Source organism: Anomaloglossus baeobatrachus, chromosome 2 (genome assembly GCF_048569485.1).
Source record: "Anomaloglossus baeobatrachus isolate aAnoBae1 chromosome 2, aAnoBae1.hap1, whole genome shotgun sequence".
Classification (NCBI taxonomy): domain Eukaryota; kingdom Metazoa; phylum Chordata; class Amphibia; order Anura; family Aromobatidae; genus Anomaloglossus; species Anomaloglossus baeobatrachus.
In genome coordinates, this window is record NC_134354.1 from 609,241,154 (window position 1) to 609,268,805 (window position 27,652).

Below are 27,652 nucleotides of genomic sequence, written 5' to 3' on the forward strand. Positions count from 1 at the left end.
TCCGGGACTACCGCGCCGACCGTGCCTGTTTGCCGGCCGCGGTTTTTACTTTAGTCCCCGGCTTTTGCGGCCTAGTGTGTTATACTCCCGCCCCTGAGCCTGCCAGTCAGGGAGAAGGGCGGGATGGTCGGTATGTTGCCGACAGTGAGGGCTGGAGCACACCTCGCTGTCCTCCGCCCCCCCTCACTGATCACTATAGACCACCGGATTCCCGCAGACAGAGCCCTGCATCATAACGTAGGGAGGGCTGGAGCATACGTTGCTATCCTCCTTCCCCCACACTGAGCACTGGGGGGCACCAGTTTTTCAAAGGTGGTCTTCCTAGGGTGTTGTCCCCCCCTTGGTGCTGCAGTGTATATATATATATATACATATATATATATATATATATATATATATATATATATATATATATATATATATATATATATATATATATATATATATATATATATATATATATATATATATATATATATATATATATATATATATATATATGTGTGTGTGTTTATTTATATGGTATATGATTTCACTGTTCGGCAGCATTATTTGTTTTTGGCTGTATACCCTCACTGATTACTCTGCGGACGACAGGCTGTTGTCTGCTCTTAAAGAGTAAGGGTGCCAAGACACTGGCTTAGTTTAACCTCTTGTGCGCCTATATTACGGGCACTGCACAGATGACAGCGACAGAGTTTGCATGATGAAAACTTCGCCGGCGTTCCCTGTCCAGGCGGCAGGGACAGAGTTACAGCTTTGCTGAGAAACTCTCTGGGTCATTTTCACTATCCATGTCTCAGGCTATGGACAAATGGTCGGCTAAGAGACTAGGAGTTTGCAGTCCAGACCGGCCCCTTACACAGGCCCGGGCACTGCGGGATCGCCCCAGGCCTCTATCGGTCTGCGACGAAGCGTGTTCCTGGGGTGGCCTCTAGTTATTACGTGGTAAACTCCAGCACGAACCGCAGTCCCAGTCCAGCTAATGCACAGATACTGTCCAGAAGCACACCTTCCCGGACAAGCGTTTTACTGAACGCCTTATAACACACGTTGTCCCTTCCTCTCTGACGTTGTTAAGGTTTCGGCTCAGTGTCATAAGGTGCCCTTCAGTCTCTGGACTGGCGGCTAGATCAGTAGTAGCAGTGGCTGGCGGGTCCACGCTCAAGAATGCCACGGACAGACAGATAGAACTCCTAATGGGATCCATCTATGAAGCCATAGGCGCGTCCGTTGCCCCGGCCTTTGCAGGGGTGGGCACTCCAGGCTATCTCAGCTGCTCTGTCTCAGATCAATGCGGTCATCCTGTGCTCCGCAATTAGCGTCTTTGACGTCTCAGGCGAGGGTATTTTCATCCTCCGCCGGGCACAGAGAACCTTTTCTGCATGGTGGTCCAGGTCAGGAGAGTGGTCCCCACATGTCCAAGACCGATGTAGGAGACATACTGTCTTACGGTCACAGGATAGAGCTCAGTTCTCGTCCTCCGACTCGTTGCTTCACAGCATCTCCGTCCCCCGAGCGAGCCGATGCACGTTTCCAGGCGGTGAACACTCCGAAGGCAGTAGGAGTTGCGATCCTCGTTCCCCTTCAAGAACGTAGTCGCGGCTTTTTACTCCAGCTTGTTCGTGGTACCAGATAGGACGGATCACCCCGCCCCGTTCTGGACTTCACACTGCTCAACGGACAGAGAACCTGACGGTTCCGGATGGAATCTCTCCGCTTGCCATCGCCTTTGATGGCCCAAGGAGGCTTCCTAGCATCAATCGACATCAGGGATGCTTATCTCCACGTGCCGATTGTATCAGGATATCAGCACTTCCTGCGCTTCGACATAGGGAACGAACACCTTCAGTTCGTGGCACTAACTTTCGGCCTGGTGACAGCCCTACGGGCCTTCACCAAGGTCATGACAACTGTGGTAGCGGTCCTACTCTCTCAGGCAATCTGCGGGTCAAGGCCCCCTCTCGGGTGGCATGCCAGCACAGCCTGAACATGGCTCTAGAGACTCTCCAGAGATTCGGGTGGTTCATCAATTTTTCCTAAAGTCAAAATTGACACCGGCCCAATCACTGACATATCTCGGCATGGAGTTCCATTCTCTCTCAGCGATAGTGAAGCTTCCGCTGGACAAACAGCGTTCACTACAGACAGGGGTGCAATCGTTCCTTCGAGCCCAGTCACACCCTTTGAGGCGCCTCATGCACTTCCTAGAGAAGTTGGTGGCAGCAATAGAGGAAGCTCCGTTTGCGCTGATTCATCTGCGCCCACTTTAATGGGACTTTCTCCGCAAATGGGACAGCAAATCGACGTCCCTCGACAAGGACGTTGCTCCTTCTCGGGCAGCCATGGCCTCCCTTCAGTGGTGTCTTCTTCCCACTCTTGTCAAAGGAAAAAGTCCTTCCTGCCCACATCCTGGCCTGTGGTCACGGCGGACGCGAGTCTGTCAGGGAGTCTTCCTCCGCCACAGGGCTCAGGGTACATGGACTCAGCAGAGTCTTCCCTCCAGATCAATGTTCTGGAGATAAGGGCAGTGTTCTAGCCCTAAAAGCGTTCCAGCCATGGATGGAAGGCAGGCAGATCCGAATTCAGTCGGACAACGCCAAGGCGGTGGCATACATCAACCACCAAGGCGGCACAAGCAGTCGGCAAGCCTTCCAGCAAGTCCGGCGGATTCTGCTGTGGGTGGAAGCCACAGACTCCACCATCTCCGCAGTTCACGTCCCTGGCGTAGAAAACTGGGAAGCAGACTTTCTCAGTCGCCAGGGCATGGACGCAGGGGAATGGTCTCTTCGACCGGACGTGTTTCAAGAGATTTGTTGCCGCTGGGGGAAGCCGGACGTCGACCTATTGGCGTCCCGGCACAACAACAAAGTCACGGCATTCATGGCACGTTCTCAAGATCACAAAGCTCTGGCGGCAGACGCATTAGTGCAGGATTGGTCGCAGTTTCCCTGCCTCACGTATTCCTCCTCTGGCACCGCTGCCCAGAGTGTTACGCAGGATCAGATCCGACAGCCACCGCGCCATCCTCGTCGCTCCAGACTGGCCGAGGAGGTCGTGGTACCCGGATCTGTGGCATCTCACGGTAGGCCAACCGTGGACACTACTAGACCGGCCAGACTTGCTGTCTCAAGGGCCGTTTTTTCCATCTGAATTCGGCGGCCCTCAACCTGACTGCGTGGCCATTGTGTTCCGGATCCTAGCGTCTTCAGGGTTATCTCAAGAGGTCATTGCCACTATGAGACAGGCCAGGAAACCAACGTCCGCCAAGATCTACCACAGGACGTGGAAGATCTTCTTATCCTGGTGCTCTGATCAGAGTTTTACTCTCTGGCCATTCGCCTTGCCCACTTTCTGTCCTTCCTTCAATCCGGAATGGAAAAGGGGGTTGTCTCTCGGTTCCCTTAAGGGACAAGTTTCGGCGCTTTCTGTGTTTTTTTTCAAAAGCGTCTAGCCAAACTCCCTCAGGTACGCACGTTCCTGCAGGGGGTTTGCCACATAGTCCCTCCTTACAAGCGTCGGCTAGAACCCTGGGATCGGAACAGGGTGATACCGGCTCTTCAGAAACCACGCTTCAAGCCAATGAGGGATATTCTCTTTCACGCCTTTCGCAGAAGGTGGTCTTCCTAGTGCAGTCACGTCACTCCGCAGAGTGTCTGACATAGCAGCGCTGTCATGCAAGTCCCCCTTCCTGTTGTTTCACCAGGACAAGCTGGTTCTGCGCTCGGTTCTGGAATTTCTCCCGAAGGTGGTATCCTCTGTTCATCTCAATCAGGATACCTTCTTACCTTCCTTTTGTTCTCATCCGGTTCACCAACGTGAAAAGGATTTGCACTTGTTAGGTCTGATGAGAGCACTCAGACTCTACATTTCTCGTACGGCGCTCCTGCGCCGCTCGGATGCGCTCTTTGTCCTTGTCGCTGGCCAGAGTAAAGGGTCGCAAGCTCCCAAGTCAACTTGGCTCGGTGGATCAAGGAACCAATTCTTGAAGCCTACCGTTCTGCTGGGCTTCCGGTTACTTCAAGGCTGAAGGCCCATTCTCCCAGAGCCGTGGGTGCGTCCTGGGCGTTGCTGCTCCAGGCTACGGCTCAGCAGGTGTGGCAGGCGACTACCTGGTTGAGTCTGCACGCTTTCACGGAGCACTATCTAGTGCATACTTACGCTCGGCAGATGCCAGCTTAGGTAGGCGAGTCCTTCAGGCGGCGGTTGCCCACCTGTAGGAAGGAGCCGTTTTACGGCTCTTTTACCGAGGTATTCTTTTACCCACCCAGGGACTGCTTTTGGACGTCCCAATTGTCTGGGTCTCCCAATGGAGCGACAAAGAAGGGAATTTTGTTTACTTACCGTAAATTCCTTTTCTTCTAGCTCCAATTGGGAGACCCAGCACCCGCCCCTGTTCCCTTCGGGCTGTTTGTTCTTTTGTGTACACATGTTGTTCAGATTGAACTGTTCTTGGTCATGGTTTCAGTTCTCCGAACATCCTTCGGATTGCATTTACCTTAGACCAATTTATAAGTTTCCTCCTTCCTGCTTTTGCACCAAAACTGAGGAGCCCGTGATGCACGGGAGGGTGTAAAGCAGAGGGGAGGGGTTTACACTTTTAAGTGTAATACTTTGTGTGGCCTCCGGAGGCAGTAGCTATACACCCAATTGTCTGGGTCTCCCAATTGGAGCTAGAAGAAAAGGAATTTACGGTAAGTAAACAAAATTCCCTTCGTTACCAGCCTCCGCCGCTCTCACTGTCTGTGCCGGCTCCTGCTCCTTGCACGTGTAGCAGAGTACACATCGGGTAATTAACGCCATGTGTACTGTAGCTAGGAGAGCAGGGAGCCAGCGCTAAGCAGTGTTCGCTGCTCCTGCTCTCTGCACGTGTAGCTGCGTGCGCTGGTAACCAAGGTAAATATCGGGTTGGTTACCCGATATTTACCTTAGTTACCAAGCGCAGCATCGCTTCAGTGCGTCACTGGGGGCTGGTCACTGGTTGCTGGTGACAACTCACCAGCAACCCGTGTAGCGATGCTGGTGGGATTGCTGGAGCGTCTGACTGTGTGACCTCTCACCAGCAACCTCCTAGCAACTTACCAGCGATCCCTATCAGGTTGGGATCGCTGGTGGCATCGCTGAAAGTCTGTGTGTAAAAGGGCCTTTAGAGGTTGAATCTCCACCCATCAGAATGCTGTGACATATCCTACCTATATACCATATCATGCAATACTGCAGTGCTGCATTAATATACAATGGAATACCTTTGTTTAGCCTGTGACTGAATGACAATGACCTGTTGCAGTAGTGTTGTTTGGGTCTTAATGTAAATTTCTAAGGGTTCTATCAATGGGATTATAGGGGATAGTTTTCCGATCTCTGGCAGGCCTGTGTGAATGGAGCAGGGGTCGGTCATGAGCACTGCCGCTCTATTCATTCCTAATGGTACCTATGAATATAACTCAGTGCTGCGCTCGGCTGGTGTTTGGCCGTCTTGTAAGAATGAATAAAGGTGCAGTGTGTATTAACCACCACTCCATTCAAATATGGCAATTCAGAGGCCCAAGTCTTAAAATCAGGAGGTCCCAGCAATTGGTAAGTTATCCCCTTCCCACGGGTAGGACATAGATACCTGCTAATTCTCTTGTTCTTTTTGCAGAATTTAATAAAACATATGCCTGAACAAACGCAGTTAACAGCCTTGGCCAAACTGAAGGGTGAATACTGCAGCCTGTCAGAACCGGAGCAGTTTGGTGTTGTGGTGAGTCTTTCTTTATGTGTCTTCAATCTGTTTCATCCAATTTTCCATTTAAAATGAATTGTTGGATGACAAAATTGCATTTGTGACTCTATCAAGCCGAATAGGTTTTGCCGAGGATGAAGGAGATGTAAATCCACTCCACAGCTAGACAGCCTTTATAGCCATGAGATAAAAGGTGTAGAGATATACTGTATTATCTGTGTTAATTCCCATAAATGCTTTTCAGCTAAAAGGTCACAGTGGGAAGAATTTATGTACAGTTGTATTTCTAAAATTATGTCATCATGACTGGGAAAATGTACAAAAGTAAGTTTCAATAAATGAGTCTTGAAGCAATCCGTTCTGAAGTTCTTTATACGGCCGGTATATGAGGCTTTGTCCAGTGCGATTCTGCGAGAAGCCTACATGGTTTTGTAGATGTGTCCCTGAAATATTAATTTCGATGACAATGGTTTCTCTGTTGTCTGCAGCAGTTTCTATAGTGATTCTGTTCTCATGGTACCTGGGCTGAAGCGGCCGCCCGAGGGTCACACCTGACGCTCATCCACTTTACGTTCATCTACCTTGCATTTGGATGCTGACACATTTGGCATAGATTTCGCTTTGTACTCCCTTTTGCACTTTTTTTTTTTTTTTTTTATTCTTGGAGGAACATAGTCAGATGCATTTGACACAAGCAAAGAAAACATGTATTTTTGCAGATTTTTTTTTTTTTATGTCCAATTTCCAGATATTGGAGTTTTGGTAATAAGCTGTTTATACCGCGTTTCCCATACTCCAATCCTCATGGCCCTCATTTCAGGATTTCCTCAAAGTGCCCAGGTGAGAGATCCTGTGGCATTTTCTGAAGCTTTGATGATAAATCCAAGGAAATCCTGAAAGCATGATCTGTTGGATCTGGAAAACACTGTACAGTATGACATGGCTGATAATAGGAAGGTTGTGTACCATGTAATGGCTAGGAGCTGGCTTACATTTCATCCGCCAGCAGCTTTCTCCACTTACCCCTACACATGCTTGTTTTTGCTTTTTTTATTTATCAAAAAATTGTTTTTACAATGGATGTCGGAACATCAATCAAAACCAAATTAAGGGTATGTGCACACGTTAATTATGTGTTGTAGACATTTCTGCATCCAAAACAATTCTCTTGGCAGAAAAAACTTTGCGTTTTTGATGCGATTTTATTTTTTCTTTCCAGGACGCCACATGACAGCACGGTAGGAGTTGCTCCTTTGACCTTTACAGGGACAGGAAACGCAAGAGTTTAAAAGCCCCTCCCCATCCCCCTCAGTGTTTTTCCTGTCCCTGTACAGGACGGACGCAAGTCTTACCGTCGGGATGTATGGGGTCCAGGCGGATCGGGGGGGTCTTGCTCTCGCGTTCCGGCCTGTCAAGCAGCCCCTGGCCGACACCTCTAAAGGAGAGGTCCCTCAGCCGGCCAGTGGAGCAGGAGTTCCCGGCAAAAGCCGCTTCCCTCAGGTGAGGGCTCTCGGCATCCCGCTGTCTGCCGCGGCCATGTGGCACTTCCGGGTGTGCGCGCACCATGCGTTCCAGCCTGACACGCACGCTGACGCATGTGCGGTGCAAAGACTTCCGCATTTCCTGGTCGGAATATGGCGGCGCCCTGGAAGGCGGCGTGTGATCCGGGACGGAACACTGGAGGCGGGAACGGGCCCTGTCGTCGCCCAAACAGGTATAAAACCTTGGAAACGGGGAAAATGTGCATTCTGTGTGTTTCTGTATAACGACCTACTCACTGCTTCTTACAATGGATGTAGGTGACAGGTCAGATGCTAGCCCCCCTGACGAGTCCCAGGGTCCCGTAAGTGCAGGTGCGTCAGGAATCTGGCCGGTAGTAGTGTGGGTAGAGCCTGATTCGGTCTCCCCTTCCTTTTAGGATTCTTCCACAGCACGCACCGGCACTATCCCTAAAAAAGTTCAGAGGAAGTCGGCCAGAATAAAAAAGTGTGCAGTCTGTCATTCACCTCTGTCAGAGTCCTGCACTAAAATTAGAAATTTGGCCTTGGAATGCTGCATGGTAAGGTTGCTGCCTCATGTTTTGCTGGGATCAGCAGACCTCATGTTTAAGTTCAGAATTACCTGTTGATAGACCCTTGTGTGGATCCTCCTGTTGTGGTTTAATAACACATTTGATTCCACTATTATCTCCCCAGACCGGATTCTGCCTGATTTACTCCTTCTATAGGAGGGAAAATTGTGGATATAACACATTATCTTGCATTTGGAACTTGCCCTCCAGCTGAACCTCCAGATGAGTTAATTGGTTCAGGTGTGACTAATTTGGCATTTAGGATACCACTCATGCAGTAGGTGTATCCTGAAGTTCACAGGTGAATTACACTCTTAGGGGTAACTCTGATGGGGCCTCACAACTCTGGCCTCGCGCCTCGGGGTTATGGCCTCGTGATGACTCTGGCTCACGCCTCACTGCTCCGGCCTCCTGGCTCCGGCCTCCTGGCTCCGGCCTCGCGCCTCCTGGCTCGTACCTCACAACTTGGGGCTCCGGCGTCGCGCCTCACGGCTTTGGCCTCGGCCCACACGCCACACAGCTCTGACCACACGTTGGCTTGGCACCTTGGGTCTGTCAAGGCCTCACTGCTTGACGTCTCTGGTCTTACTGTTTCTCAGCCTTGCCCTTCATGGCTTGGCTTCACTGGCTCTTGGCCTCTGGGCTTGTGCCTTGGGCCTCTGGGCTTGGGCCTTGGGCCTTGTGCCTCTAGGCCTGTGCCTCTGGGCTTGTGGCTTGTGCCTCTGGACTTGTGCTTGTGCCTCTGGGCTTGTGGCTTGTGCCTCTAGGCTTGTGCCTCTGGCCTTGTGGCTTGTGCCTCTAGGCTTGTGCCTCTGGCCTTGTGCCTTGTGCCTCTAGGCTTGTGCTTCTGGGCTTGTGCCTTGTGTCTCTAGGCTTGTGCCTGTGTCTCTAGGCTTGTGCCTCTGGGCTTGTGCCTTGTGTCTCTAGGCTTGTGCCTCTGGGCTTGTGTCTTGTGTCTCTAGGCTTGTGCCTCTGGGCTTGTGTCTTGTGTCTCTAGACTTGTGTCTCTGGGCTTCTGCCTTGTGTCTCTAGGCCTGTGCCTCTGGGCTTGTGCCTTGTGTCTCTGGGCTTGTGCCTCTGGGCTTGTGCCTTGTGTCTGGGCTTGTGCCTCTGGGCTTGTGCCTTGTGTCTCTAAGCTTGGGCATCTGGGTTTATGCCTTGTGCCTCTGGGCTTGTGCCTTGTGTCTCTAAGCTTGTGCATCTGGGCTTATGCCTTGTGCCTCTGGGCTTGTGCCTTGTGCCTCTAGGCTTGTGCCTCTGGGCTTGTGCCTTGTGCCTCTGGGCTTGTGCCTTGTGCCTCTGGGCTTGTGCCTTGTGCCTCTGGGCTTGCGCCTTGTGCCTCTGGGCTTGCGCCTTGTGCCTCTGGGCTTGCGCCTTGTGCCTTTGGGCTTGCGCCTTGTGCCTCCGGGCTTGTGCATTACGCCTCATGCTTCTGGCCTTGTGCATCTGGCATTGCGCCTTGTGCCTCTGGCCTTGCGCCTATGGCATTGCGCCTTGTGCCTCTGGCCTTACGCCTCTGGCATTGCGCCTTGGGCCTCTGGCCTTGCACCTCTGGCATTGTGCCTTGTGCCTCTGGCCTTACGCCTCTGGCATTGCGCCTTGGGCCTCTGGCCTTGCACCTCTGGCATTGCGCCTTGTGCCTCTGGCCTTACGCCTCTGGCATTGCGCCTTGGGCCTCTGGCCTTGCACCTCTGGCATTGCGCCTTGGGCCTCTGGCCTTGTGCCTCTGGCATTGCGCCTCTAGCCTTGCGCCTCTGGCATTGCGCCACTGGCCTTGCGCCTCTGGCATTGTGCCTTGCACCTCTGGCATTGTACCTTGCGCCTCGGGGCTTGCGCCTTGCACTTCATGTTTCCGGCCTTGCGTGTCTGGCATTGCGCCTTGTGCCTCTGGCATTATGCCTTGTGCCTCTGACATTGTACCTCTGGCATTGTGCCTTGCACCTCTGGCCTTGCACCTCTGGCCTCTGGCCTTGTGCCTCTGGCCTTGCGCTTCCGGACTTGCGTCTTGCGCTTCATGTTCTGGCCTTGCACCTCTGCACCTTGGGCCTTGCGCCTCTGCGCCTTGGGCCTTGCGCCTCTGCGCCTTGGGCCTTGCGCCTCTGCGCCTTGGGCCTTGCGCCTCTGCGCCTTGGGCCTTGGGCCTTGCGCCTCTGCGCCTTGGGCCTTGCGCCTCTGCGCCTTGGGCCTTGCGCCTCTGCGCCTTGGGCCTTGCGCCTCTGCGCCTTGGGCCTTGCGCCTCTGCGCCTTGGGCCTTGCGCCTCTGCGCCTTTGGCCTTGCGACTCTGCGCCTTTGGGCCTTGCAGTGGCCTCGTCCCTTGCGCCTCGGGCTGCATACTTCGCATCTTGGGTCTCTAGCATCGGCTTTGGTTAGAGGGGCCTCACGCTTCTGGAACTGCACTTGGCTTAGTATGAGAGGCATCCATGTTTGAGTTGGCCTAGTATTTCTCCCTATTATGGCTTCAGAACTGGAATCTGAGTTCAGCTACGGTCCTTTTAATCAGTAGTATTCAGCGGTGCTTAGTTGCTTAGCTCTGGTCTTTTCATTTTTAACTTATGGCTAAAGAGAAATGTTTATCGAGTTCATCCTACGGTGGAAAGCACTGAATGCAGCCGCTCATGGTAATAGCCCAGTTTACTGTGATGGGTCCTTTGATGGCTTTTGGACTGGGTTCTGGACCATTGTTCAACATACAGAATCTCGTAAATACCCTGTGAGGTTTTCCAACGTCTTGTGGCAGGGAGCTCCATAGTCTCCCTCATAGGCTCACTGCTCTCACGAGATAAAATCCAGGGTCTCCCCACTGTCAAATGAACTATCACTCTGTGATTATTAGAGGCCCTCACTCCTCTGGAAGATGTTCCCTGGTCACGATGGAAGACTGTGTGGTATGTTTACGCTCGTGTCCGATATAGTGGTAATTACATGTTAATGGAGTATAGCAGTAGCATTTCTAGTTGGGTAGTCTGCCCAGGTGGTCATGGTTCTTTACACCAGCTCAGGGCAACACTGGACTCCTGTATTTGCAGCCACGGGTATGACAACCAATTCTTTAAATTCCAATATATATACTGTATACAGTGTATCTATGAGGTTGGCCACCTGCATTCGGGGACGCTTTCATGACATCCGGTTTCCATACCCAGCTGTCCTTGGCATCTGCGTCTTGGGACCAATGCTTCCTTCACGTGGTCGGATGATGTACTTGGCTTGCTCATATCGGTAGCCGTGCCTTCCGGGCTCCAACCCTTCATGTCTTGGTTTTCTGATGGTCCTTCTCATTACTCGAGGTCCAGTAGTTTATGCATTGACATCTTGGGCTTCTGGGGCCAGAATGTGAACTCTGGTGGTACTGTGGGCTGGTCTGTGACCAGGGGTAGTCGTTGAACCGAGGAGAGCTGATGACAGTACTGACCTGGTTTATTAAGCTCCGACGCGTTATTCTTGATCTAGCCGGTGGTCATTCTATCGGGCTGTGGTTATTCATTCCTTGATAGGCTGTTAAGGACTTTAACATCTATTCTGTAGTTGCAGTGTTCAGAATGTTCATTTAACCCATTGCGGGTATATCTCACTATATCTGGTCTCTGTAGTATCAGCTGTCTCCCTCATTTGTTCTCTTTCCCAACATGAAAAGCACCTTCCCTCTTTGGTCGTCGGACGAGCGGTTCTGGCATTGGGGACTACCCAGAGCTGGCGCGTAGATTCTGCCCTCTTGGTGCAATTTGCGGGCAAGAACCGAGGGAAGACTGAGTCTAAGACACCTCTGTCTCGGTGGGTTACGTCCACTATTTCAGCTACTTGCCAGTCCGCGGGTCGGGACCTCTCAACTCGCATTAGGGCCCACTCCGCCAGGGCTCTGTCCACTTCTTGGGCGGAGAGGGCGGGGGGTTCCTTGGAACTGATTTGTCGTACGACAGCGTGGTTGGGTCCCCACACGTTTTGTAAGCATTATACACTGGGCCTTCTCAACGATCAGCACATGTTGTTCAGTAGAAGGGCTTTACAGGCTGTGGTCCCCCCCTCATAGGGATTACTTTGGCATTCTCCTACCGTGCTGTCATGTGGCGTCCTGGAAAATAGGAATTACTACTTACCGGTAATGATGTTTCCAGGAGCCAACATGACAGCACGCTTATTTCCCTCCCGTCTGATTATGTACCGTGTGTTGTACGTTCTGCATTACTAAAATGGTGTTATCTCCCATCCTGGTGTGGTACTTGAAAAATCACTGAGGAAAGGGGGATGGGGAGGGGCTTTTAAACTCTTGCGTTTCCTGTCCCTGTAAAGGTCAAAGGAGCAACTCCTACCGTGCTGTCATGTTGGCTCCTGGAATCATTACCGGTAAGTAGTAATTCCTATTTTTCTATATTAGAATTGCTGAAAGAATGGACATGCTGCACATATGAAACTGCATCAGATCTGCAGGGAAAAAAACAAGCAACACGTCAATGAGATTTTAGAAATGCCAATTACTTACGAACATAGTTTTTGCGGTCGAAACATGGCCAATATGTGACGCGATCAAACACTTAAATGTCAACCCAAACACTCCCTAATCCCCAGCCCTCAATTACCTTTTTCCATGTCCCTTGAAGTAAAAGAGAAAAAAACGAGCGAGAGAGAATGCTTGTTTACATTGGGGGAGTAAACTGCTTCAGCTGACTTTAGCTTTATGGGTATGGAGGTCCTAAGACATCTCAATACTTAAAGTGAACCTGTCAGGTGTAATATGCACAAGAACCACGAGCAGTTCTGGGTGCATATGAGTGATTCCTGCCTAAACGCCCCTGTATACGCTAGCATAGATAAAGAGATCGTTAGAAAAAGTATTTCTAACAATCGTATATTGTATGCTAATGAGGCTAGGGACTAGTTCCGAGGGCATTTGTTCCCTTAGCTAGTTGGCCCTCATAGCATGGTAGCACTTCCCTGTGGGCGTACTAACATGCTAATGAATGTGCAGCGACGCCGCACATACCTCACTGTTCATGGTGGCCGGCAAAGGATGGATGCGCTCTGGGCATGACAGAGTCCTCAGCACTTCCAGTCATGCGCACTGTACCTCACTAAAGCCAGGAAGCTTACACCCGGCATTAGTTTAGTGCGCATGATCACAAGTCCTGGGTACTCCGGGTCATGTGCAGAGCTCATGTTATGTTTTACTAGTCTGCAAAATATTCTACCACTGTGTCATAGGGTTTATTTTGAAGTCCTAAAGCTTACATTGTTAGATACTTTCAGCTCGATTTATCATTTGTGTTTTTTTAACTCCCTTTCTTTTTATCTTGGTTTAGTCATTGACATATTTTGTGCATGTTCTTTAACCCCTTCACGACCTTGGACTGACATATCCGTCATGGAGCGTGTCAGGTTAAGCACGCCCCCTGCCGTGGGCAGACGGCAGCGGGCGGCACACATATCAGCTGTTTTCAACAGCTGACATGTGTGCCTGCATGTTGCGAGTGGAATCACTTCCACTCGCAACATTTAATCCCTTAAATCTCGCTACCAAAGTCTGACAGCGAGATCTATAAGCGCGCGGCCATGATTTTTACTTACCGCCGCCCCCACCGGAAGTCACGTGAGTTTCGGTGGTTGCCATCGTAGCACAGGATCATGTGATGACGCCTGCAGCTATGATGTTTCACTTTCGTTTTCCCTCGGCCTGAAGCAGAGGGAAACAGGAAGTGACTGTATCTGCTGTTTACAGCTGTATAGCTGTGATCAGCAGATAGATAAGAGCGATCGGATTGCTGATCGCTATAGCCCCCTAGGGGGACTAGTAAAAAAAAAAATAGAAAAAGTTTTAAAAAATAAAAAAACCTAAAAGTTCAAATCACCCCCCTTCTCCCCATTGAAAATTAAAAGGTTAAAAAAATAAATATACACATATTTGGTATCGCCGCGTTCAGAAATGCCCAATCTATCAAAATATAAAATCAATTAATCTGATTGGTAAATGGCGTAGTGGCAAAAAAATTCCAAACGCCAAAATTACGTTTTTTGGTCGCCGCATGTTTAACGCAAAATGCAATAATAGGCGATCAAAATGTAGCATCTGTGCAAAAATGGTACCATTAGAAACGTCAGCTCGAGACGCACAAAATAAGCCGTCACTGAGTCATAGATCCCAAAAAATGAGAACGCTACGTGTTTCGGAAAATGGCACAAAACGTGCGCCACTTTTATTGGACAAACTTGTGAATTTTTTTTTAACCCCTTAGATACAAGTAAACCTATACATGTTTGGTGTCTACAAACTCGCACCGACCTGAGGCATCACATAGATACATCAGTTTTACCATATAGTGAACACGGTGAATAAAACATCCCAAAAACTATTGTGCGATCACACTTTTTTTGCAGTTTTTCCACACTTGGAATTTTTTTGCTATTTTCCAGTACACTATATGGTAAAACCTATGGTTTCGTTTAAAAGTACAACTCATCCCGCAAAAAAACAAGCCCTCATATGGCAAGAGTGACAGAAAAATAAAAAAGTTACGGCTCTCGGAATAAAAGGAGCAAAAAGCAAAAACTGAAAGTGCCCGGGGGCTGAAGGGGTTAATATGAAGTACGCATTTTTATGGAACGCAATTTTATGTAAAATAAAAAATGCTAGTTATTTTTGTACTTTAAAATGTTACAAAATTTGTGCACCCTGCCCCTTCACAAAAAAAAAATACAAAACAGGAGTACAAACAAGTCACTACGAGAAAATGGAGTACTTTTGCGGAAACAAATGGTGACTTTTTAGCATGTTTCAGTTGATGAATTTACATGGCACCGTTATTTTCCAGAGCACTTTACAGAGATTATCATTACTGTCCCCATTTGGGTTCACAATGTAAATCCCCTATCCAGTATGTATTTGGAATATGGGAAGAAACCCACCCATATGCAGGGAGAACATGCAAACTCCTTGCAGATGGTGTCCTTGGTAGGGTTTGAACCCAGAACCCCAGCAATGCAAACCTACAATGCTGACCACTGAGTCACCATTCTAGCCAAGTAATAACATCTGAAAAACAAAAAAAATTCCTTAATGGTGGACATAAAAAAATAAGCATGCAAGCACATAAAATAAACTTCAGAAAAGGTAGAAATTAAAGGTAATCTGATTTTTGCTATGTAATTTGAAGACAGCATGTTGCAAGAGGTAACATACAGATTGCAGCCAGGCATCTCTTATGACAAAATGTGTTTTTTATTTGCCTTCAATGTTAGTTTAAGTAGCTTTATCATTAGTGGACTCAAGTCCCCACTCTACCCCACTCTGTAATTAGCTTCCATCTATAGACACCGAGAGCCTTGTGTGAGCGGGGTTTTCTCGCTCAGCTCTGCTACATTGTAAAACTAAACTCTATGATTTTGTCAGAACGGGTGCACTCTGTAATCTAAGTGATACATCTGGGGATTCCGAGTCTCTGTGACTACATTATGCTGATCTCAGATGACGTAGCAAAAACTTGCTGACAGATTCCCTTTAAATGGAGAATTTGGTTTAATTCAGTAACAGAATCAAAACTCCAAAAACAAGACATAGAGAAGTGACAAATGCAATAATGAGTTGAGGTCTTTGTAATATTGGGTGGTTGCTTACGTTCGTTTAGTGGCCGTCATGTTTATCATGTTGGATTTTTAGTGCTTATTCATTATCAATTTTGTTATTTAATAAGAAGTTAAAGTAATGAACTGTTGCGTGCTGCTGCCACCATTCATTTACCTCTGCTCTGTGACATGTCAATATGCCTGGAAATGTGTCATTAAGACGTCCTGCTTCTTGTTAGGGAAAAAGGAGGAGGAAGACGACAAGGTGGGGAGTTTTCAGTGGTGCTCTCCCTCGATGAAGTCTTCAACATTCAGCCTGCGGCACAATAAATATTCTGATGCAAGGCAGGCTTCTTTATCCAACAAAGTTCTTTTTTTTTTTTTCTTTTGCCATTGTCAGAGGTTCTGTTTCAACTCTTTTAATTCTGTGCCTGATAAATTGCAGTGATGGAGAATAGACATTGTAGATATGAAGTGAGATGAGATCTGCACAAAGTTGTCCTTCATAATTACATCCCACACTGAAGGATTTCTCTTTTGCCGGTCCCTCTAGAATGGTTTAAAGTTGCAAATTATTATATAGCTATTTCATAAAATATATTCCTTTCTTTAATCAGATGAGCAGCGTGAAGAAGCTCATTCCACGTCTCAACGCAATTCTATTTCGCCTTCAATTTGAAGAGCAAGTAAACAACATCAAACCAGATATTATGGCTGTCAGCGAAGCATGCGAAGAGATAAAGAAAAGCAGGAGCTTCGCTAAACTGCTGGAGATAGTGCTGCTCATAGGAAACTACATGAATGCCGGATCCAGAAACGCACAAACCTTTGGATTCTACCTCAGCTCTCTTTGTAAAGTGAGTGTTACTTTTACTAATGACATCTTTCTCCGTGCCTTGTATTTTACTGTTGACACCATTTGTCATTCTACAGCGCACCGGCGTCATATTTATTAATGGAACCTGTCGGAAGCTTATTTTTTACCTGTTTTCAAAAACATTTATCAGTTTTCCTTCCATTTCTGTGGTTTTATCGTAAGTAACCCTAATGGACATACTATAGAAATAAAGTGCAGAAGGAAGTCCAGCATGACAGATACCATAAACCTTTATTAAAAGGAACCCATGGACACCGGATGAGAGCAGTGTAGTTTTGTCCTTTTATTGATCCTGTGTACCCTAGGAGAAAAACACTAAACTATTCATAGACCTTTTCAATGCTCTTATGTTAATGTAACACAACTTGGCTAATCGTTTACTACTACTTTTTGTTTTTACATCCATGTGGCAGATGCCTTCTGATGACCTCCAGTGGGTCACAGTTACAGAACCCACCTAACCTTGTTTCTGTACTGTGAATCTTTTACTACATATTGCAAGTAACTATGTATCCTGTCTTTATAAAGTGATCTGAAAAAAGCAATGTCATGTTAAATATCCATACACTTTGGTGGTCACCTTTTTATGAGGAACCTACCTATGACCATGATGACGTTTGACATATTGCATTGAGATTTGAAGGTAACAAATAATGTTGAAACATATTCACCGTAATTTATGGATGGTGCCAAAATAGCCTTCCTTGTATTATAGTGGTCTCTTCTTTGTAGTAAGAAATCCACTCGCACACAGGAGTTAGGTGTAAGTATATGGGTCTGTCCAAACCTTGAGTTACACAATCATATGTAAAAAGAAGTCACATAGCTAATTTCATAATGTGCAGATGAAAAGAAATCAACCTTATAGCAATGTGCCACCCCATGCCCAGCAGCCTGCCGCTGCTCGGGTCCGGACTCTCCGGTGGGTGGCTCGAGGGTCTCCGGACCCGGGGGTTCTCTGCGGACACCGCAAATAAATGGGGATGGATGATTTGGGGATGTATATGTACGGCAGGACCGTATAAGAGTTCGTGACGCCACCCACGGTGTGTGGTGAGGTTGGACACCACCGCTGCTGTGACGGGACACCCGGGGGAGATGTTTCACAGCAAGTTAACCCCTCCGTGGGCAGGGATGGTGGCCTCGGGACCCATTGGGTTGTTGATGCAGGGAGATGGGCGACTGCAGGGTGCTGGTGTACTCCCTATTAAAGGACACACGAGTCTCTGGTAAACCAAGATGATGGTGGTCGGTGCCCGCAGCCGGCTGAGTTCTGGTCCCCCACCCGGCTGGTGGTCTCGGTCTTTCTCCTGCACCTTTTTTGTATGTTGGACTGCCTGTGCTTGCAACTCCAGGTGTCCGCTTCCCGGCTGGATGTGGCCTAAGGAGCCCTTGCCCGCAGACGCTGGCCCGTGGGATCTCTAAGCCTTGGCGGTGGCCTGTTTATCCCCCTCGTTGGGCTGTTGTCATGTATTAAAGACTTTGGGTGGGACAGAACCTCTACTCCTGGCCTCAATCGGTGAATGAGCTGATGCCAGTTGCTTCTGGTTCCAGCTTCAGAGTCCGAGTACCTCTACTTGTGCTCCGGTTTCCGAGTCGGTTCCCTGGGTCGGTACCGGCGGGCTAGAACCCTGCCTGGTCCACCACGGTTCCACCGAGCCGTCTTCCCGGCTCCCGCAGACAGAGGCCTCAGTCTGCCTCCTAGCCGAAGGTACCAGGGCTCCAACCCTGGCACATGTTCAAATAGGGGTTTTTGCCTCTGCTGGAGCTGCCCACAGCTCCAGCCCACACTGCTCTCCTCTTGAACCTGAGACTCAAATTGAACTTTTTCCCACCCCGGGCCATCTAAACTCCTAGGTGGGCGTCTTCCAACCGCCTGGTTCCACCCCTGGTGTGTCTGTCTAGCCCTGAGGGGGGTGACTAGGGTTTAATATGGTTGAATGGTGTTATGCAGGGGCCTATTTGTGACTACCTGGCACGGCCAGGGCGTCATAGCAACACTTCAGTGTTTTGGGGTTTTTTTTGTTACCGATGGAGTGGTGCTTTAACCCTATGTCCCCTGCACCTGGTTTTATACTCGCCCTCTGGTGTTTTCATCCTTTTTCAGGGCCCCTCCAATTTCGCGACGCTGTCTTGTGCCCATAATGTCTGACTGGCTGTAAGTCAGAAGTTTTGTTACAAGTGCTCAATACAAATCTGAGAGCCAGAACAAAGTTCTCATAAAGTTGTGACTTGCCGCGCACTCCATGAAACACTGGAGCTGCCATTATGTCACAAAGTGTCGCAGACTGACAAGGGCATCGGTAAAAACAGATGATGTTGAAAGGTAAGTATAAGACAAGGGACTTAGATTTAAAGCACCACTCCAGCCGCGAAATAAAAAAACAAATGCTGGAGTGGTGCTTTAATTGTTGTAACTATTCACACAATCCTACATAGGCTTGCCTCCAGACATAGGTCAATTAATTAATGCAGCTGTAAATATAACCTTGCATCTCAACAATGTCTCAATTTTATCTTGCCAAGAAAACTGTAGTAAAAAAAAACAAAACAAAAAACATACCGTATTTTCCAGCGCATAAGACGACCCCCAACTTTTCCAGTTAAAATATAGAGTTTGGGATATACCGTATATAATCGAGAATAAGCCGACACGAGCAATATGCCCATTGTTTAGTAATGTCCCCTGCAGTAACGAGCCCATTGTTTAGTAATGCCCCCTGCAATAATAAGCCCATTGTTTAGTAATGTCCCCTGCATTAATAAGCCCATTGTTTAGTAATGTCCCCTGTCATTTTTCCTCCACCTTGGAGGTATGCCTGACCATTGATATTTTGTGATTTTACCTAAAACCTTACAAAAATTAAAATTGGAAATCTTACCTGGCTGGATGATTCACTCCAAAGCGCTGGACAAGTGTTTTCCCCCATTGTTTAGTAATGCTCTCCTACTGGTCCCCTTCATGTCCCTTATTATGCCGTTGTTTACACACAATAAACGTTATTCTCACCTGTCCTCCATTCCCGCGTGACATTAGCTGCTTCTTGTAGACCGCAAGGCACATAGACCCCTCCATGATAGTGTCCGATGCACAGGGCTGCTGTCTGCCATCATTGCTTTACTGCAGTTGAATGCTTTGCGGTGCCGTAAAGCATTCAACTGCTGTAAAGCGCTGACAGCAGCGGGCCCGTGTATGGGATGCGGTCATGGAGGAGTGCTTCTTGTGGACCGCAAGCCCATAAACCCCTCCATGATCGCGTCCTGTACACGGGGCCGCCGCCGTTGCTGTCAGCGCTTTACTACAGTTGAATGCTTTACGGCACCACAAAGCATTCAAGTGCAGTAAAGCCATTACGGCAGCGGCGGAGGCTTCGTGTACAAGACGTGATCGCGGAGGGTCTATGGGCCTGCGGTCTGCCAGAAGAAACTGAAGGCACCGTGGGAACGGAGGACAGATGAGAATAATGTTTATTGTGTGTAAGAAGGAGACTGGTAGGAGGGTATTACTAAACAATGGGCTCATGCCGCACCATGCAGCGCCGTATAAGATGACACCTAACTTTTGAGAAGATTTTCAGGGATTAAAAAGTCGTCTTATACGCCGGAAAATACTGTAATTAGCTTAAATCCTACAAAATGGCGTATAACATCATACATAATAATGATTATTCCCATACTGTAGGTGGCAGCCTTTTTTGATTAGCTAAGTAATATTAATAAAGGATGCTCATGATAGAAAATGTTTTAATATTTTTAATATTAGTATCACTTGTAATGTTAGTTTAATGTTACTAACCAGGATATTTGGAACCTGAGTAGGGGTTCTGGAAAAGAAAGCAGCCACATGAGCCTTCAAAGATGCTTAACCAAGTGAGAAGCAAAGCTGCAAATCTTAAAATATAGCATTTGGAAAACATGATTTGAATCCTTTACTCACTCCTACATTAATGATATGAGGTCCTCAGAAGTGGTATGTCAGAAGAGCCGAAATGTTCTGAGAGTTTGATGTCTGTAATTATATAAAAAAGGCTGACCCACACATCCAACAGGTGTGAACAGGTGCTAGCTGAAGACACAATATAACTACAAAACTACATACAGCTGCACTTTAAAATGCTATCAATGAATAAGGGTACCCTGGTATTGTATTACTGCTATAGGAATATTTGAAAAAAAGAGATACTTAGGTTATGTGTTGGCCAATGCATGTGAGCCCAGTAACCAACAACAAGGTGATCTCTTATAGGGTAAGTTCACACAGTGCGTTTTTCTCGGCGTGTTTGCTCAGAAAACTGCATGACTTTGCTTCCCCAGCAAAGTCTGAGTTTTCATTTTTGCTGTCTGCACAGCGTTTTTTTTAGCTGCGTTTTTGTGGCGCCCACAAAAACACAGCATGTCAATTATTTTTGCGTTTTTCACTGCGTTTTCCACCCATTGAGTTCAATGAGATGTTCAAAAACGCAATGAAAACAGCAAATTGCAAATGTAGCTGCGTTTTAGTGCGTTCTATGACTAAAAACGCAGCTATAAACGCAAGGGGTGGGCAGTAAAGTGACAAGTACAGGAAGAGGATTCCTTCTGTCAGTAAATACAGAAGCGTGAGTCCTCCCGGTACCGTCACCGCTGCGTCCACTTCCCGTCCTGTGCATGTCAGCTCCCGTGCGGCGCCATGTCTGGGCGGGAGGTGGAGGCAGCTGCGAAAACAAAAGTGAACAGTAGAAAAAAAAATGTCATACTCACCTGTCTGCAGACTCCTGGTGCCATGTCCGCTCCCATCTCTTCTCCCGGCACCGCCGCTTTGGCTATGTGCAGATGGCAGGGACACCTCCGATAGCTGCAGGACCTGGCGCTGATCACCTGATGCGGTCACCTGACGCATGAGCTGATCGTAAGTCTCAAGGTGACGCCGGCGCCCGGTCGGCTTAACCTGTCAGCGGATGCCGTCAGGAGACTTCATCCCTGATTACCGGCAGCTCCTGCAGCGATCGGACGGGATCAGACTCCGCTCCAGGAGCTGCCGATAATCAGCACAAAAGTGAATATTTTATTTTATTTTTTTTTTTGCACTGATGCATCATCTGATTGTATAAACGGCTTTTATACAATCAGCAGATGTGTGATGTGATTCACATCCTAGAACCTGACACATCATCTGATCGCTTTGCCTTCCAGCAAACCGATCAGATGATATTGGATCCGGATTGGACGGCGCTGGACCCTTGACCCAGGATTACTGTGGAGGGGGGTTCTTTATTTCAATAAAGATGGAGTCACTAATTGTGTTGTGTTTTATTTCTAATAAAAATATTTTTCTTTGTTGTGTTTTTTAATCTTTACTATAAATTTATAGTGGCCATGTCTAATATTGGTGTGACACCATGAATTTCGTGCTTAGGGCCAGCTGATAATATACAGGTAGCCCTAACCCCATTATTACCCAGCGAGCCACCCGTCACCAGGGCAGCTGGAAGAGTTGGATACAGCGCCAGAAGATGGCGTTTCTATGAAAGCGCCATTTTCTGGGGTGGCTGCGGACTGCAATTCGCAGCTGGGGTGCCCAGAAAGCATAGGCACCCTGCACTGTGGATTCCAATCCCCAGCTGCCTAGTTGTACCTGGCTGGACCCAAAAATTGGGCGAAGCCCACGTCATTTTTTTTTTTTTTTAATTATTTCATGAAATTCATGAAATAAAAAAAAGGGCTTCCCTATATTTTTGGTTCCCAGCCGGGTACAAATAGGCAGCTGGGGGGTTGGGGGGCAGCCCTTACCTGCCTGCTGTACCTGGCTAGCGTACAAAAATATGGCGAAGCCCACGTCATTTTTTTTTTTTGTTTGGGGGGGCAAAGAAATCCTGCATACAGTCCTGGAAGGAGGAAGCTGAGCCTTGTAGTTCGACAGCTGCTGTCTGCTCTCCTGCATACACTATTGGATGGAGGATGCTGAGCCTTGTAGTTCTGCAGCTGCTGTCTGCTCTCCTGCATCCACTAGTGGATGGAGGATGCTGAGCCTTGTAGGTCTGCTACCCCTGACTCTCCCTCCAGCATACAGTCCTGGATGGAGCATGCTGAGCCTTGTAGTTCTGCAGCTGTCTGCTCTCCTGCATACACTAGTGGAGAATGAAGAACATATGGAAGAAGGAAATGACATCAGGCCTTTTTTTTTCAACAATTTTTAATGGCAATGTTCACTGATAAAAAAAAATGCAGAAAAACGCAGTGAGCAAAAACGAAGCAAAACGCGGTAAAACACATGCGTTTTTCCATGCGTTTTTTAAAGACGCTGCATTTCTGTGTGTTTTTAGCACTAAACGCACAAAAACGCAGCGTCAAAAAAACGCAGTGTGTGCACATAGCCATATACTGGGACCCTAACTTGAAATGCCGCTATCTAGGTTAAAAACTTACATGCCTGATCCAGCTATAAAGGAAGGTGGACACAGCCTGGTTATAAGGGCAGAGTGTTCAGTCAGAAAGAAATGTACTACAAATATATAAAATAAAGACTACACTATAGTGTGCTACTGTCTCCTTATTGTTTCTATGTTTCATGTTCAGTTTGTACCTGTTCACATTAGAAATATAGGATGTGCCATGAGTCTTTTTCTTAGATTACAGGGTTATGCCTTCGGATTGAGCACTCCTGCTCTTCAGCCTCAGGCAATTTTAATCCTCCATTTGCAGGTTCCTGTTTGCTCATAAATTATATATATTTTTTTTAACCCAAATAGACATTAGTTTGATAGGGACCCAACAAAAAATAAGGTCGACTTGCCACTGGCTGTTGTGCTTACGTAAAACTGGCCAATTATGTGTACTAAGTATCTCAATTTTTTCATGTATTTTCATAGCAGTAATGCATATGTCTATATTCCCTTATTCATTGTTCCACATATCTTAGCACTGCAGAGTGTAACTGTCTCCTTTTTGTTACTATGCTTCATGTTCAGTTTGCACCTGTTCACATTAGAAAGGTAGGATGTGCCATCAGTCTTTTACTTAGATCAGTCAAATGGTGCCTGCTATTACATCAAACGGTCAGCCCCTAATGGTTGATACCGGTAGGTACACATTTACATGTTATTTTAAGAAATTCTATATCTGTGCATCATTTGTATCTTTGAAACTAAATAAATATTTTATCATTTTTCTCCCGTGCCCTAAATACCAATAAGCCAATTTGGGGAGAACATTTGACTGGCTGTTGGCCCAGTATTTGACACTGTGTGAATATCTATGCTGATTTTCTCTTTTGATACCAGATATTACAGCAGTAGCTTGTGTAGAAACAAGCTATGGACACTGCTCCAGCCTGTCGGCTTCTATAAATGGCCTCTAAAGTCATCCATTATCCTGTGTATATTCGACTTCAAGAAATTCAGGGAAATCTTGGAATGAAATTATTTCTGAGTTTAGTCTGGAAATCAGAGTGGCCACCATTTCAGAATCACATTTTATTGAATTTAGTCCTACATTATGCCTCCATGACTTCCCCTGGACATTCGGTTTATAAATAATAACCTAGATGATGTATATATGTGATAGTCCCGCACCCATACTATACAAAATAATGAGTTTTCTAAACAATATCAATGCGCTGCTCATTGACGCTTGCTGGGGCAACTTTAATGCAATATTTCAGGAAAAAAAACATTACCCACACATCAATTTTTATTGATGCTACACCAGAGGTGACAGCATTTAAAGGAAAATAAACCTATTCAATTCTCCTGTCTTAAGTGTGCCTTTCAGGCTGCATTTGGAGGTAGATGGGGATATAAAATGTGATTAATGGAAAATTCACTTTGATCTTATGTTGTGTATCTAACTTTGTTAAACTCATGACTACATGTGCCTCTAACAATACAAGGATGTCTTTAATGATGATGGTTGATTTTTTAATGTCTTTGTGAATATATTATGTTTTCCCTCACCTATTTTCACATCACATGTGTGATGCATGCAGTGCCTGTATAGGACAAAGTAGTATATATTCCAATATTGCTTTTATTAGAGCGGAGAGAAAAGCATACATGTGCAATGATAAGTACCACTGATCCCACCCAGTGCCCCCCTTGCATTGCGTAATACTAGATAGACCCTAAATAACCAAAACACAGGCATTAGACATAAGTTATAAATGACTTCTTAACAAAATAATCTGAAAGTAGGTTGTGAGTATTCTACGAAGAGTGGCGATCCCTGAACCCCTTGAGTAGTGCCAAAGTGATAGCTTCTTCAAAGGTTAAGCTCTTATGTAGGATTGGCCGGTCTCACCTTAGGGAAAAACCTGTCGGTCAACTGGAACAGTGCTGGGGGTGGGAGTGGAGTCAGACAGGTCTGATCTCCGGCTATGGATCCCAGACTGATCTTTAAAGTATATTCCCTTTGAAACAATGGAGCATTTCAGAGATTATTATACCTGCAGAAATGCTCTGATTCACAAATGGGCAGCATGTATTGCCCCATAGGTTCCCCATAGCATAGAAGACAAGCCGGCACTCTGGATATGTTACAGTGCTGGAATTTTTTTTTTCATTATTGGTTCGTATGGAGATTATTTACATACTATACATGTTCTCTATTTGAACCACTAATTAAAAAAAAAAAGTGCACTTTTGCAACATATCCAGACTGTGGAGTAATCCTTTATATTACATACGGAGTGTGATCCTCTGCAGGCACCTATATTCTCCAGAAGTGCCATATTTCCTTTCTTTACTAGGTTCCCTATAGCTCCAGCATTCATTATCTGGCAGATTCTCTTTAGTACAATGTTAAAGGAGTTGTCGACTTTATTTCCTTTTGAACAAATGTGTTGTTAACATAGTTTTGTGGCATTTACTGATATTTAAGTATTGCAGCTTCTCCTCCTGCAATTTGTAGGTCCGCCTTCATCAAAGGGTGCACATATCTGATAGTCTCAAAATGACTGCTATCCCGACCTGTCCATTATCCTCCACATATGTAGAAACCTCTCATATTGGAAAGCTATTTTTCAATTGGAGGAGGCTGATTGATGACATCAGGTTCCTTCATCTGCAGCCATATTGAGATCTGAAGCTTTGTGCAACCCCTTTATGTTTAACCACATGAATAATATCAGTTACTTTTTGCGAGTGCTCTACCTGTATCTTTAGAAGTCTGCAATAAATAAAACTGCCAACACAGTTATAGGGAGTCTATTACAACCATACTGCAAAAGCAGCTCCTTAAGGGGACTTTGCCCCTATAACAGTTATATCAGTATTCTATATTGTATTGGTGTAGTTACAGAAAAATAAACTTGTAATAAATATACAAAGGAAGGCACTTTTGTGCATTCTTGCCATGGTCAAGGTCTCTGTGCACCATTGAACCCTCTGATTTACACATCTAGTACTTTCTCTGAGCTTGGACAGACCGTCATTCTCACAACAAGCGCACTCAATCCTGTGCATACTGACACGAGGGGCCAGTGGCACCTTTTACAGTGTCAGGAAGGGTGTGGGTATGCTTTTATTTCCAGCTTGTCTGTGAGCAGCTCCCTCGCTACACTTCTTGGGTGTAAGGAGCAGTGGTCTCAGATTGGCAGGAGCTGGAGATCAGAGACGCAACTGAAGCTCTGATGTCTGACTCCTGCCAGCCTGTGGCACCAGCTTACCACACCTAGAAGTGTAACGAACAGCTACAAAGAGGAAAGCGGAGCGTGTCTGCACCCACACGGAGTGCATACCTGTACTGACATGGTGAGCATACTGCCGGGCTCCTCCAGTGTCAATACGCAAGTGCAGGAACAGGGGTTTCAATTTAGGGAGTACTCACTGTGAGAAAGCGAACGCTGACTATCAAGCTCAGGGCCAGTGCTAGGTATGCAAATCGGAGGTCGCAAGTGCCCACCGAGATTGACAAAGCCTAGAATGCATTGAAGCACCCTCATTTGCTAATGTATTACAAGTGAATTTTCCTGCAGCTGCACCACTAAAATGTATTTCAATATCAACTCTTAGATGTATAGATGTTTAACCTTTAGTCTCATTGGGTCCATTGGACCAAAAGAGAGTTTATTTTTGGCATATTTCTGAAAATATGGAAGGTAGGTAACTATCTATTTTGGCAGCTTCCTAAATCGCGTGGCCTTCCTTCAGAAAATCATGAGATGTGGAGTTGACTATATGTGCCACATTGAGGGGCTTGGGGTCCCACAGACTTGTATTCTGGTGTGACTGACAAGGTTAAGGAGCTGAATTTGAAGTTTGAGTGTAACAGAGTCCCTTTAATAAGTACACCCCTCACTGTTCCTACTAAATATCTCTACATGGTATCACAGTCCTTGTGTAGAAATTCACAGATACCATACAAGACCTCTATAAAAATGCGTATGTTATAAACATGTATCTAAAGAATAATAAATCTAGTGATTTGATATCTGGATAATACTATTAGTGATAGTATTGCCCCAATCACTAAATAGTGAAGCTAGTTCTATTGTACCAATCATTTCCAAGCTGCAGAGCCAATGGCGGCTCAAACCCATCTTCCAGATGAAAGAATCCTCATCACTTCTCTTTAACGAAACTTTAGACATATTACACATACTGTGCATGTAATGACAGCCTAGGCAGGTTGCTCAAGTCCTGGGAATATGAGGTGTAATTACCTCACCAAGCATTAATTAATGTGTCAATTTATTTTCCATTGATTGCATTGATCACTTTTAATAAAATATGCAGCAGTAAGTCATTGCCTCTTCTACGTTAAGGTGCAGTAGCAAGACCGGGGAATTGCAGTTAAATTAATATTTAACTCTTCACTAGTTGCTTGGGCTATTGATATCTTCCCACAGCTATTTCACTCTTATTAACAAATTACAGGCTTTCCTGGGCTCATTCAGGCCTGACTGTATAGTAATCTGCAGCCACTCGAAACCTCTCTGGCTGCTCATATTTTAGTCAACTCATCAATTCTTCCGCTCACATCTTGTATTTGTATACATTTTTTTTGTCGTTCTTTTGGTTTAATTGTCTAAATCCCAATTTGCCCATAAATTAAAAATCCATCATACTTTTTGTGTTGTGAATGCCAGCTAAAAAATTAATGAGAAAATAGTCTTCAATTCACGTTTTCTGCTTCAGTAGATTTGTTACGAAGAGGTGGGGAGCAGAAATCTTTACATGCACACTACATTAACTGTGCTGGAGGGTACGTAATATTATGTAATATGGAATAAATGATAATTCTGTACCCACTGTAGATGTAGCATGGTAATACTCATTTCATCAGTTAGCAGGCTATATTAGTCACTGGGATGGATGTGGATTCTGTTGATACCACATTTGGTGTATGACATAGACTTGTATGTGACCTGGCTTTTTAATGTCAGCAAATGTAAAATAGGGCTAACCCTTGTCTGCAAAGAAGGGAAAGAGTCCAGCACTCTTGTGGTGGTCA

General features: G+C 46.4%; 1 protein-coding gene across 2 annotated transcripts in view; it reads left to right on the plus strand.

Annotated features, from left to right (window-relative positions):
* Nucleotides 1-27,652, plus strand: part of DIAPH3 (diaphanous related formin 3) — a 979,498-nt gene that overhangs the window by 508,559 nt on the left and 443,287 nt on the right. For both annotated transcript variants that reach the window (XM_075336836.1, XM_075336837.1), the window contains exons 20-21: nt 5,642-5,743; nt 15,966-16,205. In XM_075336836.1, the coding sequence (XP_075192951.1) occupies nt 5,642-5,743; nt 15,966-16,205 (342 nt within the window). The remainder of the gene's footprint in view (nt 1-5,641; nt 5,744-15,965; nt 16,206-27,652) is intronic.